The sequence below is a fragment of the Urocitellus parryii genome, chromosome 1, assembly GCF_045843805.1.
Source record: "Urocitellus parryii isolate mUroPar1 chromosome 1, mUroPar1.hap1, whole genome shotgun sequence".
In the NCBI taxonomy this organism is placed as follows: Eukaryota; Metazoa; Chordata; class Mammalia; order Rodentia; family Sciuridae; genus Urocitellus; species Urocitellus parryii.
The window spans coordinates 193804735-193819782 of NC_135531.1; the positions used below are offsets into that span (position 1 = coordinate 193804735).

At 36.1% G+C, this 15048-nt stretch overlaps 1 protein-coding gene across 1 annotated transcript in view; it reads left to right on the forward strand.

Annotated features, from left to right (window-relative positions):
• Thsd7b (thrombospondin type 1 domain containing 7B) overlaps window positions 1-15048 on the forward strand; it is a 932734-nt gene that overhangs the window by 673643 nt on the left and 244043 nt on the right. Inside the window, exon 13 of the mRNA XM_077798343.1 lies at window positions 12269-12463. Within this exon, the coding sequence (XP_077654469.1) occupies window positions 12269-12463 (195 nt within the window). The remainder of the gene's footprint in view (window positions 1-12268; window positions 12464-15048) is intronic.

Below are 15048 nucleotides of genomic sequence, written 5' to 3' on the forward strand. Positions count from 1 at the left end.
GAGAACTAAGTTGTATGTCTGATGGGTATGTATATACAGAAGTATCATTCTCTGAATCCAGCATTACTTTTATTACAAGATTTTATTAAGTTTGAAATTCTACAACAGAACTGAAGTATTAACACATTTGTTTTTCATAAAGGATGTAGCTAATGCATGGTCTCCAGAGGGACCAAAGAGAATATGAAGATGAATAAACATAATTTCAGCAGCATTTTGGCAAGGTCTTTGCAGGCGGAGACTAAAGAAAATGAAAACAAATGCCTTCTTGATATGGCATCAGCTTTATACATACAGACAATATATTATAATGATGGTGATAATGATTACATGTAAAGCATGAGTACTTAGAGATCTACAAAGAAATCATTTGTAAAATAAGGAACATTCTTATCCAATAGGCAGAATAACGTCTAATGTTTTAATGTGCAGTGGGATAACTGCTGTTGACAACACTAAATCGCATATTTCAAAATAACTAGAAGAGAGGATTTTGAATGTCCTCAACAAAGAAATGTTATAAATCTGAGATGGTAGTTATGCCAGTTAACCCTGAGCTGATCATTACACGTTGTTTACCTGTTCTGAAATGTCACACTGTACCCCAGAAAGATGTACAATTACTAGGTGTCAATTAAAATAGAAATAAATTTAAAAAATGAAAAGAAAAGTTCCTTAGAGGATGTTTTAAGGAGGCAGACCCACAAGAAAATGTAGCATACTCTGGTGAGTGGGGAAAATAAATGTGGATAGATATCGGGTTGATTTATTGTTTCTCTGTAGCAATGTGATAATTAATGTCTTGGCTCCTTGAAGTTGTTTTTCAATAGAGAACACCATATTATTTCTAAATTTGAGTTTCACATCTCATTTGTTACTTAGTTACTGTTACTAGAATGATTATATGATGTGAAGTTCAGCTTCCTGATAAATGATAGAGCATTCATTATCCAGATAACTTATTTCATGTGAGATACAGTTAGAATTTTAGTTCCACACAGGCTTTTAAGGAATCTTACCTCTGAGACTTCAAGTGTTAGTACTTCTTTAAAAAAAAAAAAATCTATAATTATTTTCTGGAGTGATTTGGCCCAACTCTTTCGGTGCATTTTTGTGAATTATAGCAAGTGACTAAAGCACATCCATCTGTCAAAACCACAGCCTCTGTTAGAAACTACCCAGCCCATTTTTTTCTTCCTGATTTGAAAGTTAGTTGCACAACAGCTGTTTGCAGAGATACAGGTGAAACTTATGTAAATACTGCCATATTCCTTCAAAAATGGAATAAATCACCTTCTGCATGCAGTGTGAATTAGCATATTTATTCTTTCATACCTGCCAAATATGCATTTCCCTTGTACATGTACATAAAATAGGGGTTTGAGAAGCATAAAGCTTCTAGTGTATTGCATAGTTATAGGCCATCCTCTGAAGAATGAAATGTACATGGTTTTTTTATACATATAAAAGAAATGTCAAAAATTTTCATATAGTTTGAATTGAGGACCTCATTCAGCAGAATGCATCGAATTTAGAGGCAGGGGGTATTTCTGAAGGAATCTGATATCTTTTAGTGGCTGTGACAAAAATGACTTGGAAATACCAGTGATTCTCTCATCATTAGTTTACTCCTCTAATAAAGCGGTGATTTAGAAAGAAAGAAAAAGTAAAGGAGCCACATTTATAAGAGGAGTTAGAAATTTCTTACCTGCCAGATTTTATAACACAGTAACTATAAGCAACATCTAATGTTTAAATATTCTGAGTATATTCAAATGCAGTTGATTCATATGTATCTATATATTTATTGATTTTCCCTATAGGATAGAAATCGAGTATCCTATGTAGATTATGGGCCTTTTTAGGGCAGACATTTCATTTATATTGCTGTTATGTTTCATCATTCAGCTGACTGTATTCTCCAAATAGTGTTCTGCAGAGTTCTAACATGGTAAACAATGCTGCAATTGAGGTGGCTGTTGTTGTTTTTCCTTATTAATGAAGAACATTTTAAAATGAAATTTTACTGATCATCTGAAAAAACATTGATAATAAAATATAATGCCTTGCTTATGTGAACACTCCTGATTATAAAATTTAATATAAATGATTTTGAGCATAACTTTTGGGAGAATAATTTCTTTGCTAACTGGCAATTGCTTATGATTTCCATGAGTTCTACAATGCAGCATTGAATTGACACGATCTTTTGACATTATATCTGCCCTCTTTCTGAAATCACATCTATTAAGATTCAGAATATTCAAATATTCAGAATATTTAAATATTTAATTTTTATAACAGCTTCGTTGAGATGAAATTTACCTTTTGAAGTGTACATTTTGGTAGGTTTTAGTGTATTTACAGAGTTGTGCAACCATTGCTAATACCTGATTCTAGAACATTTTCATCACCCTGAAAAGAAACAGCATGGTCATTAATAGTCATTCCCCATCAAATTATTTTTAATGGAAGAAAGTCACCTGAAATAATTGGAGCTACCCCGAGGTGTTATAAAACCAGGGAGAGAGAATCACTGATCCGCTAAGAAAAAAGAATTAAAAAAAAAAAAACTTGGTTGCAATTGTCCCTTCTTCACATTAGGTTCCATGTCTTAATTTAGAAGGATTGCTTCCAAATATCCTGCTGAATGTGATGATTTACATGCATTCATAATGGTTTTCTTCAATATAGGCTTCGAATTTCCTGAGAACTCAGGTAATCTAAATGGAAGGAGTGGCTAAGGAAATTCTTTTAAAACAATTTTTATAGCACATTCTTTATTTCTTTGCTAATTGAATATTTATCTGGTCTAGTTTAGGGGAGAAGTGGTTTAAGAGATTTGCCTTGCAAACTTGTTAATAAACAAACATATTTATGTCATTGGTTTCTCTGTGGCTGATGGAGATTGTTAGGGTTACGAACCACTTATTGCCGTGTAAACATCATCCTCAGGATGCACTTTGTCCTATAGGAGTGATTTTATTTATTTATTTTATGTGGTGCTTAGGATCGAACCCAGTGCCTCATATGTGTGAGGCAAGCACTCTACACTGAGCCACAAACCCAGCCCCTCCATTCCAGTTCTTGACAGTCTTCAGTCTATTTGTCTAGATATTTCTGACTTCCTTACCTGGCTAGAAATTAATTTAGATCACTTGTGGTTCCCAGGCCTGCTAAGATACCCAAATCCCCACAGCTGATCCTTATCGCTTTCCTCCTAGCTTTTTTTTTTTTTAAGTATTTTTAAGAGAGAGAGATTTTTTTTTAATATTTATTTTTTAGTTTTCGACAGACACAGCATCTTAATTTGTATGTGGTGCTGAGGATGGAATCCAGGGCCACACACATGCCAGGCGAGCGCGCTACCCCGTTTGAGCCACATCCCCAGCCCTCCTCCTAGCTTAAGTGGGTACATTTACCCGATTTCTGGCATTTCCTTCTGAAATTGACCATGACACATCAGAAGCCAGAGTTTTGAGATCTTTCTCCCCTTTTCTTTTGCACAGATATTAGCTATTCTTTATGAATTGTTTGCAATGTTTTCTTTTTTCCTGAAATGTTTATTTTTGTTGGTGATTTTCATTGAGAGGTCAAGTAACTTAAAGCTAAGAGTCTTAGCTGCACACATTTCTTTGGCTGGGAACACAGAGGGCTCCAGGGCTCAACAAATGCCTTATAAAAGGGGGAAGCAACATTTTTCAACGGCACTGTTCCCAATCTTGTATTAGAACCTAAATAAAATGATTCCAGGTTACCTAGGGACTAAGTATGTGTTATTAGCTTACTAAGTATTTTGTATTTATTTGAAAAGTCTTCTTTTCTGAGAGGGCAGCAATAATTGGGGAATATATTTCCAACATGCAAAATGAGTTGTATCTTTCCATAAGCAAGCTTATAATTGGGCTCCTGCAGCCACGCAGCTTCACATATGGCACTTATGAGTCAATTAAAATACCCTAACAAGCAATTACAGGTTTATTGTTTAATTCAATTTCCACAACTCATGCTGTTCACACTCAAAAGTTGCATAGATGTCAGTCAGCATGCAATCATAAGCACATACTTCCTTCAAATACTAGTTTTGAAGAATGGGACCTCCAAACACTCTACCCACATACTGGGCACTGTAAAGAGAAAGATGAAATACCAGGAGAAAAACACAGTCCCCAGGGTATACCCAGGAGCAGCTTTAACTTCCAACAGACTTATCTGAATAATAGCAAGTAAAAGTGATTTCTCTACTACTGACAATTGCCACTGAGAAGGAATTTCTGGGACATTTTCTGAATCAAACAGAGTATATGGAGTGGTTGGTTAGTTAGCTATTTGGACAGAAAGACCCTACTGACTGCCCAATACCTGAGGCTCCAGTTCCAGGGGAAGGGATAAGGAAGGAGACAGATGTAATGTGGGTAGAATCTCCTTTGGACAGTAAAGAAGACATTTTGTTGTTATTTTTTCACCAGGTGATTGATGGGAAGGAAAAGGAACAAAACTGGGCCAACTCCTGTTGAGTCCCCTCAATTTTACTCTATTGTGCTCAAGGAAAAAAAAAAAGAGAAGAAAATGTAAATTTTTTTAAAAAAAAAAAGGAAAGAGGGAAGGAGAACAGGGAAGCAGAGCAGAAGGAATGTGGGTCAAGAGTTTTCTTAGCTCAGAACTGATGGTTTAGGGCTAGAATTTGACTAAAGAAAAGGAAGAAAGCAAGGGATTCGGATCCTTGACCTGTTTCAAACTCTGGGAAGTGATGGCCTTCAAGGACCACACTCCAACATAGCATGGACCTCAGAGGGTAGCCATGACCTGGGCTCACTAGGCAGACAGAGGGCCTTCATGAATCCCAGGTGCTCTGGAGCTTCCCTGACCACAGACTCCTGAAGAATTTCTCTCTGCCTTACCTGACTAGGGGTTGGCAACTGGTATGTTGACTGGTAGATTTCACAGGAGCCCATCCTTGACTTCCCAGGCAACTCATCAGTTGGCCCCAGCTAGGCACTCAGGCAGGTAAGATCTCCTCAGGTATGTGGGAGGGCAATGCTCCCAGAGAGGAAATCTGTCCTGAGATCTTTAGCCTGAGTCTTCCACTGTGGATGTTACCAGGGCAAGCAGCCACTGGGCACACAAGGACCCATCTCATTGCAGTTTCTGGCAAAGACCTAGAAAGCTTCTGCAGGGCCTTTACACAGACCATAAGCGCCTACTGCCTGTGTGGGACACTCAGATGTAGGCTTGGGAGGAGAAGTGCAAATAGTGCAAATAGAGAGACTCCCTATTTTCCTGAAAAGAACCAGGAAGGAAACAAAATAATGAGAACTAAGATAGTGTTCATTAGCATTTTTATGTTTCCTCAGTACCTAGAAGTGAAAGGGTTCTTAAGGAAGATTCATCAGGCCATAATAAAATAATTGCAGTGGACTTCTTTTCTTTCCCCAGCAGGAAGCTGGTATTCTTATATGGGTGCACACCAGCCCAAGGTGGGGATACTTCAAATGTAGCTTTTATCTCTTTGGATTTGTGGTTGTGAACTCCTCTTGTATTCTAACCTTGGTCCCCACACATATGGGCAGCCTGGTGTAGTCATTACATTAGCAGCCTCACTACACAGACACTGCACATGCTGTTAGAATCTTATCAAAGGGCAAGTAAAGGGTCTTAGTGAAATGAGTATCTGAAGCAGAAAGCCAGCTCATCACATGTGTTTCTCTACTCAGGGACCATGGTGTTCCAAGCCTCTGGTCTGGCTTGGGCTGTTCTCCATAAACACATCCTGTTCACCATTCATGTGTTGCTCCTTGTAGAAAGACCCCACTGATTACCCAATACCTGAGGCTCCAGTGCTGTGCCCTTGCAGCACCCTGAGTGTTGTGAATCTGATTTCCATGTTTCTTCTGTCTGTGTCCCTGGCCATTAGTTCAGGGCCTGACATATAGGACATGGTGTATGAATGTCAGTTAAGCTGAGCAATTGCTGCCTACCTTTCAGCTTCTGAATGTGCCTGTAAATCGATCTCTGCACCTGAATTGAAGTAGTCCACTACTGCAGGACAGCAACCCTTATGGAAAGAACCCTTCTATTTTCCAGCTTGTCACCCCCATTTCCTGGAAATTATGACCTCTTGAGAGAAATTCTCTCTACCCTTCTCTTTCAGTGATTAGAGTTGAACTCTGGTCAGAAGCAACTTCAGGAAAGTAATTTGGGTGTCCTTGGCAAGGGTGATGAGTGTGGGCAAACATGCAGTAGCAGGCACCATCCTTATTTCGTCTTCTCAGGCAGAACATTTTAATTTATGATAAGGGCAGTGACCCCTGTCCTCTTCATATCATAATTGAAAAGAAGAAAAACTTATCACAGCATGTCTGACTATTGAAGTTCAGAGGTGATACGGGGCAGAAAGACCCGCCATTTAGTAATGGTTAATAATCTGCTGGTTTTAGTCAGCATTTAAGCATAAGAGAGCTGGCCTGACCATCCCACATTAACAGCAATTCTTTTTAAAAAATTAACTGTGAGACTCACTGAGAATGCAAACCAGTCTTTGCTTCATTTCTTTTGCAAAATTCTCAAATTATTCTCTTTATGTGTTGGGGCATTTCTTCCTCTCCATGCTGCTAGGATGGAAAAAATTAGATAACAAGGAAAGAAACTGGTCACTCTGCTCCCCATCCCACCCACCCTTCTTTGGTGCCTTTATCCCAAGATTCATCCTGTGTAGCAGTGAAGAGAAAAATGAAGTAGCAGAACTTAATGCTATATATCATGTACCTTCCTAGACACTATGAATACACAAGTGTGACCTCAAACATCAAGGAGAGGCTTTTAGGATTCCAGGTCACCCTGTCACACCCATTTGCTAGGTGACTGTTCTTGTCTGAGTGCCTTGGCTCGGACACCTGCTTCCCTGTCATTCTTTACCAAGGAATCCAGCTGTTGCTCACAGCTCCTTGGAGATATGTCTGCCCAGAGCTTAGGAGAGCTAAATTTCAAACAATAGCCAATAATAATATCTTTTCATGTCTCTTTGGGATAATATTACCTAGGAGTACAGTTTTCCTTCATTGATAATTATAATTATTCTAATTTTAATAAATGAAATATAATTGAATATTTAATTCCAAGTCCCCTTAGACAATTCAGTTTAGGTAGAAATATAGCAAGGGTCTGAAGAAGATGTCTCTCCCTTTCCTGATGGAAAGACCCTTCCCACTAGTATAGTGCAGTACTTGATAGCAACAAAAGAGAAATTTTTTTCCTCTGGATTGAGGCTTACCAGTGACTTTCTTTGATTTGAAGAACTCAGGACTCAGACTTCAGAAAAATAGCAGTTACCTGACAGATAAATTCTACATAAGCACTTATTTTTTTCCTGCCTGCCCATTATATAATCTTTAACTTAGATTGAAGAACCTACTTTCCCCTTCTACACCAGTTTTCCTTGGGTTATCTCCATTAGGGTGTCCTTGGCAAGACTATCTGTCTTGTTCCCTGCTACTGCCATTACTTCCTGGGTGTTAGATTATTTATATATAGGTATAGCTAAATATACATATGTGCATGTATATATGTGTACATACACACAATGCTTTTGTGATTATTCATAGTTTTATATATATTTTTGTGACCAAGTGAGTGAATAGATAAATGGAGGGGTCATGTTTAGTAAGGTCGATCAGGGAAGAAGGTATAGATAATTATGATTCAGTGTATACTCATGGTTTTATATTTAGATGGCAATGGCAGTGGAGAGAATGACCTTAATAAGATTCATTTTTTATCCTAAGACATAAAACCCTTATTTTGTCTTGTGCTCTCTCCTTTTCTGATTAGTAATAAGGCCCACATCCTTTCAATATTCAGAGAACCTTTGGCAAATGCTTTAAATCATGCTTAGATATTCAAATCCTCATTAATTAAATTTTAGCAGAGAGGGATGTGGTACCTGTTTCTGCTGTGTGGCCATCTCAGGAAATGAGGTACAAAGGTGCAAATATGGCCAGCACTCTCGTGTGCAAATGTCTATTCTCCATTCATGAAACTTTTCACTGTTGTCAAAGATCTCGATCTTGGTGCTTTTAGAAAGAATTCTCAAAAGGCCTAATATTTCAATTTTCTGGGGGTGTGATTTTATGTGACAGCATATAGCCTCATTTTGAGAGATACCCTAAGGCACATGATTTAGCACTTAGAATGAGAACAGAAAATATCCGTGGGAGGGTCATATAGTCTTTGGAAGAGTCTACTCTCTTCAACATTATGATTCAAAAGAGACTCCAGTCACACTTCTTAGGGTTCAAGAGAGTTGGGTGGGATTTGAAAAATTCTTTCTGAGCCAAGAATCAAGAAAGGTGATGGTGGACTCTCCTTTCTTGCCTGTTTTCACAATTTATTTCCAATTGCTTTTTTCATAATACTTTGCTCTTATGGATCATGTACTAATGTGTAATGTACTTGGTTTTGTAAAAGGTACTTTATCTGTGCCAATTTATAACATGGGCATTATGATCATTCTCATTTCTTGGAAGAGAGTCTAAAGAGAGTTTCATAATTTACTAAAGGTAATAGTAAAAAAGGGTCACTCAGTTCTGTTTGAAACCAAAACTTGCATTTTTTTCAGTATACTATACTACATCTGATTTACTCTTCAAAAGACTTAAGGAGACTATATTCCTTTAATATTGGTCCCAGAACTATATTGTAGGTTACATATAATTCATATATTTTAAAAATGCTTTTGCCCATGATGTGTACTATGGAAGGGTCCTTTGAACTTGCAGTACCTCCAGCTATTAGTTATCTCTATTTACTTTCAATGTCTTCTCATTTTCTTTGCATAGTTGTTTTGTTTTCTGTGCTAATTTTCCAGTCCTGTAGCCTTCTTGTCATATTTTCTTTGGTATTTTCTTCTACAGTTATTTAATAAACCTTTGATAATGAAATGATTTCTTTTATATTATGATATTCCTAAGAAGGAAATTATTTTCACTTAATTTATTCATGCTTTCAGTACTTGTGATTCTTTTCACACTGGAGAGGAAATTAGACTCTCAAATCTGAAAACCATAATTCCTGGTCTAAACTCATGTTTGCATTGCCTGTGATTCTTTATTTATCACTCACCCTTAGGTTTTCCTTTATTATAAAGACATGGTCCTCAGACTAATGTGGGTTTTATCAAACTCCATGCTCCAACTTCATATGCATTCTGTGGCCCATAGAAACCTTGAGTGTCTGCACTAGACTACTCCACTACAGCAGTTTGTAAGAGAGTGACAGATCTTACCTGGTCTGAATAGCCTCATTAGTATACTAGAGAATGGACAAAGAAAAAGAAATGAGGCATGGGGAAGAGAATATGTTGTGTGTGTGTGTGTGTGTGTGTGTGTGTGTGTGTGTTTGTGTGTGTGTATACTTACTTGAAGAATTATCATCCTGCTGTAATAAAAAAATAAATATAAGGATAATCATACTTAGTGGCACTTATTTAGCCTGTAGTATGTACAAGACATTGTTTAGAATTTTCACCACTACTGGTTATACATGAACTTTTTATACTCACTTAAAAGACAAGGAGAATAAGCAAAACAGTTAAATAACTTATCTTAGTTCTCCTAGCTTTCAGTGTTTTAGTTGGAATTTGTACTCATTGCCATTTGACTACAATATCTGTGAATTCCACCATATGCTGTAGCTATCTTTTCTTAATTTCTTAGGCTTTCCTTCATTAAATCAGATCAGTTCAATATAGACCTTCATAAATGCAGTATATTCTAATTCATAAGTTTGCAGAACTTCAAAATATCATTAAGTAGAACTTCAAAATATCATTAAGTTTTCATTTATCAGAGCTTTCAAATTCTGAAATTATTCAAAAGAAATTACAGAAAATGAATGAAGTATTTAAAAATTATTTTCATTTGAAAAATTCCTCATTTATATATATTAGAGGTTTACATTTCAGAAAGTAATGCTTCTTAAAAGTATTTAAAATTCCTTGTGATGTTATTCAGTGCATTGTCATCTTGGAAAAAAAATTAACTTGGCAAGATGAAAGTTCTCTAAATGATTCCAAATTGGTTATCTAAACATGTGATTCAAATAACATTTGCTTGTACCCTACTTAAGATAATGTATTTTGCTGTATTCATCATTAATGGCTGCAATATTCCCAACAATGAAAATGCAGGTGATGTTGGCTTGATGTACAATGGATTTTATTCCTAGGATGTGGATAAAAACAAAAACAAAAAAATAATCGAAATGAATGAATAGCTCCACCTGCCACAGAACAGATGTACAAGCTGGAAAGTATTGTGTGTGCGTCCTTTGTCATCCTAGCTAATTCCTTGGCCCTGAAGCATTAGATAGCTTTGGCTTTCACCAGTTCTAAAAAAAGATTTGTGGAATTCAGATGGACTTGTTGTGCTGAGAATAGAAAAAGAAATTCAGAATATAAGAATGGACAACTGAAAGGAGCTCTATGTACACTTGTTATGTAATGGAGGTGTTTACATAAGAGTTGTTAATGACATTGATCTTTTGCTGAAGTCTCTTTATTCCTTATTGCATGGTGGATTTTAAGGAGCTGCAATAAAAGTTTTCCTAAAGTATGATTTCTTTAGGATGATGAACTCTGCATATATCCATTAATGCATGCCTTGTCTAATGGCACTGTTTTAGTCAGCTTTTCAATGCTGTGAGCACATTACTTGACAAGAACAACTTGGAAAAGGAAAAGTTTATTTGGGGCTCATGGTTTCCAATATCTCATTCCATGGTCAGCTGACTCCATTGCTCTGGGTCTCAGGTTAGGCCAAAGGCCATGGCCAAAGAAAGGTGCTCAGCTCTTAGCAGCTGGGAAACGGAGAGGGAGCAGAAGCCAGAAACATGTTATAGTCCCCAAAGCCAGGCCCACAGTGACCTATTTCCTCCAGACATGCCCTGCTTGCCTAAAGTTACCGCCCAGTAGCCCATTCGAATTATTAATTCATTGAATGGATTAATCCACAAAGGAGGTCACAACTCTCATAATCCAGTCTTTTTACCTCTGAACATTGCTTTGAAGCCTAAAACATGAGCTTTTCAGGGAACATTTCTAGATCCACACCATTAACAGGCACCATGCCAAATATGGGCTTTCAGTATAGGCTAGATTTGGAACCACAGAGAACAATTCAAGAAAAAGATATTTCCAGACTTCCTGCTCAGAAAGGTTGATAGAGAGATATGAAGTGTTGCCATGGAGTCTGTGTATTCAAAATACAGTCATGGTAGAAAACAGTTTAGGATAGTAGTTTTCTAAACCAGACTGACCTCCCCCCTCACCTTCCCCACATCCCCAATGACATTTGTTAATGTCTGTAGACATTTTGGCTGTCACAATTTAGAGGGCATGTGTGCTTCTGGCATCTAATGGATAGAGGCAATACAAGATAGGCTCAGGCACCCTGCCTCCCAAAATGGACAATATTTAATAATTCCCATTCTAAGAAATGCTGATCTGCAGAATATAAAGATACATCTAACTAATCAGCATAAATAAAGGATGCACCAAAGTATCTTGCATTCATAATCAAATAAAATAAATGGCATTGTTACAAATAATGAAAAAACTTAAGTGATATTTTATAAATTTTCTGCTCAAAGTTATTATTTTTAAGAGAAACTTTGAGAAGTCACCTATAACTAATGGGAACATCTGGATAGATTATGGCTGTGCTTGAATAAAGTCATTTAAAATTTTAACTGATCCTTAAATATTAATGAGAAAAAAAGTTTATTTATAGTCAGCAAATTTTTTAAAAAAAATACTGTGACATGAAAATAGGACTACTTCCATAATGCCATGTAAACAAAGAAACAATAAAAATCAAGCCTAGGAGGACTTTACACAGTCTTTTAAAACTGGTTTTGTCCTTTATTGTCCTCATCTTATCTCCTTTCCAGATTCTCTTTTCTGGAGTTATATCATTTCTAAAGATCAGATGGTCATGAGCAGGAAGTATAATAAATTACTTCCAAGTTATTTTGGTTGTTGTCAATGCAGAGTTTAGATTAATAATGAAACCAATTAAATACTCCAATATTTCCATGGCAACAATAAAAATTTAATTTCCAGGGAGCAATAAGGTTAGCTATGAACACTGTGTACAATCATAGCGAAGAGCGAATTTTCAAACATTGGAGAATTCTGTTTTGTCAGAGAATCAAAAGTCGACTGAAAAATCAAAATAATAACAAAAGAATTCCTACTGTTCTTTTCTGTTTTTAGCTGTCTCATGCATCTCTGATGATAACCAGTCTGAAGAAATAATGGAATGCCTCAAGCAGACACACAGCATGCCACCCCTTGTGCAGGAATGTACCGTCCCATGTAGAGAGGACTGCACCTTCACCACCTGGTCCAAGTTCACACCCTGCTCCAGGAATTGTGAAGCCACCCAAAGCAGGCGGCGACAGCTCACAGGTAGGGCATAACTTTCACTCCTCAACTTCAGACACACTGTGCTTCTCTGAATCTACCATGTAGAATAAATTTGTGTCTGGTATCTCCTTTTTCCCTCATCCCCCAGAGTATACCCTCAAAACCTAATATAACTAACATATATCATGGACCCGATGAGCATTTGTGAAATGAATGAAAGGTGTGAGCCATTGTAGGACAATCAAGTTCTTTTCTATGTAGTTTCATAGTCTTTGTAGTCTGAAAGGGCACTTTATCTGCTTACTTCTTTCGAGTAACTAATGGGAAAGTTTCTGGTGCTTCATCATGCCAGGTTCTCAATGATCCTAAGAACAGTCACTGATTTGGAAAAAACATCAAAGGCAGATCTGACCTACATTATTTCCTTTTGCCATTATCTTACAAGCAAATTGACCCTTTAAAATTTTAGTACTGTAAGGTAAAAAACAAATTCCACATCTAGGTTCTGTTTTTGTGATATATCATTGTTTTTCAGTCTGTGCATATCTACAAAAGTGGAATGGAAATTAGAGCAAGTAGTACTTTGTTTGAAGTCCATTTTTGCCAGCAGTATACAAATAACTGATGTAGTAGTGTTTTACCGTTTATATGGATCATATGCTAGAACTTCTCATAACTGCATTTCTATTTGTATATGCAGAAAACTTAACCCAGGGACAGGAGAACCAACAGAAAAACACAGGAATGATCATTGAGAGAATAATCTTGGCATTGACATCGGAACATTAAGTATAGGGTGACCATTTCTTCTCATGAGCAGTTCATGTGCTAATTCTATTGGTTTCAAGACCCCTTTGTTTGAATGCATTGCCTACCTGATCACATTTATAATTTAATTTATTACAATGAATTTATGTAATTGATTAGAACCTTTCACAGGATTTATGCATACAAACTAGATGTGTGTGTGTGCTTTCCTAAATGGAGGTGAAATGTATAATTATGATAGAAACATCAAGTAAGATATACTGTACTTTGTGCTCTAACTTCCACAAAACTGTGCACATATAACTTGATGCAACATTGTCTGTAATACCAAGATAAAATAAATCTCTTATGGAAAAACAATAAAATAGGACAGTATGTGGGTGAAGAGAATAATCTGAAGTTCAGAGACCAACTTCTTTACACTTGGTTTTCATGTACATATAGAATGGTTCAGAAGCCATTTTCCTAACAAATTTGTGTCTCTGAGATGAGAGAAAATTTACTGTAGAGGGAACAAAGTTTTTAATTAGTGGCTGTTTTTTTTTCCTTTCTCTTGAAAGTTTGCTAATGATATTTGGCACCTGCAAAATGAGGATGAAAAATGCTAAAAATCCTTGAATATTTATCCATTTTACAACCAGCACAGTTTGTTATGAATTGTTAAAATGTTAGTGAATTTGATTTTTATTTAAGTAGACTTTTTATAAAAGTAAATATTGAAGAACAGTTATACATTTTTCTGCAAACTCTAACCCGAGGATTACTCACACTAAAAGACTATTTAGAATTCCTTTTCTAAGTTAACTGCTATTCACTTAGGTGGCTAATTGATATTTGTGTGTCTTCATGTCTAGGTGACAACAAAACAACTCATTAGTTTCACGAAATGCATTAGTCATTAAAAAAAAAAAACAGTCAAATGAGTCATTTAGTGTCAATGTTGAAAAAACATAAAAACCCAGTGGTGAATTAAAAGTTTTATAGATTAAAAGACATTTTTATTATTTTGGAATTAATGCTTCCACTTTGGTATCCCTAGGTAACTTGGTGGTTACTTATTATTATTATCATCTCCTGTCATTGCTATAACAAATTATTGCAGAATTGCAGTAATAAACCAATCTCTTCCATGAAAGACAATAGAAGCCAGGGACTCAAACTTGAGCACCACATCATAATTTTTCTCTGTTTAACATAGCCACCTATAAAGAAGCATATGGACCCAAATATAGGCCACACCCTTGAATATTGGACCATCTAGCATCTCTCTTTTCTTATTTACATTTTTAATATGAGACCTTAATTCATTATCTGGGTGTTTTCAAACTGGATTCCCACAGACTTTAGATTGGTAAGTAAAGCAGTTTATACAATGCTGAAAGAGTTCTTTGGATAAAAATTTATCCAGATATGTGTATGTAAGTGCTCATGTGTGTTTATATACACAAACATATACATGCTATTATAAATGTATGGATATATATATATATATGTATATATATGTATATATACACATATATGTATAAAACACACATAGGCACACTTGCTGGACAATATTTTTTAGCAAATGAGTAGATATTTACAATATCTAGATAATTAATACATACTGTAACGTAAGTGGAAATAGTCTTTAGATTTGTACTAGGAATTGATCTTTTAATACTAGTTGGTTCTGAATGCAAAAGTCAATGCTGACTTTGATTTAATGTTATCAAAGGATGACTGATAATTTGGGTTTATTGTATCACAAATATAAAGACAGCATCAATGTGTACTGAATATTTGTTCTGGCTGAATATTTCTTCCATTTGCCTTGTAAATGAACATTTATCTGTTTCTATCCCCTTCTCTTCTTCCTC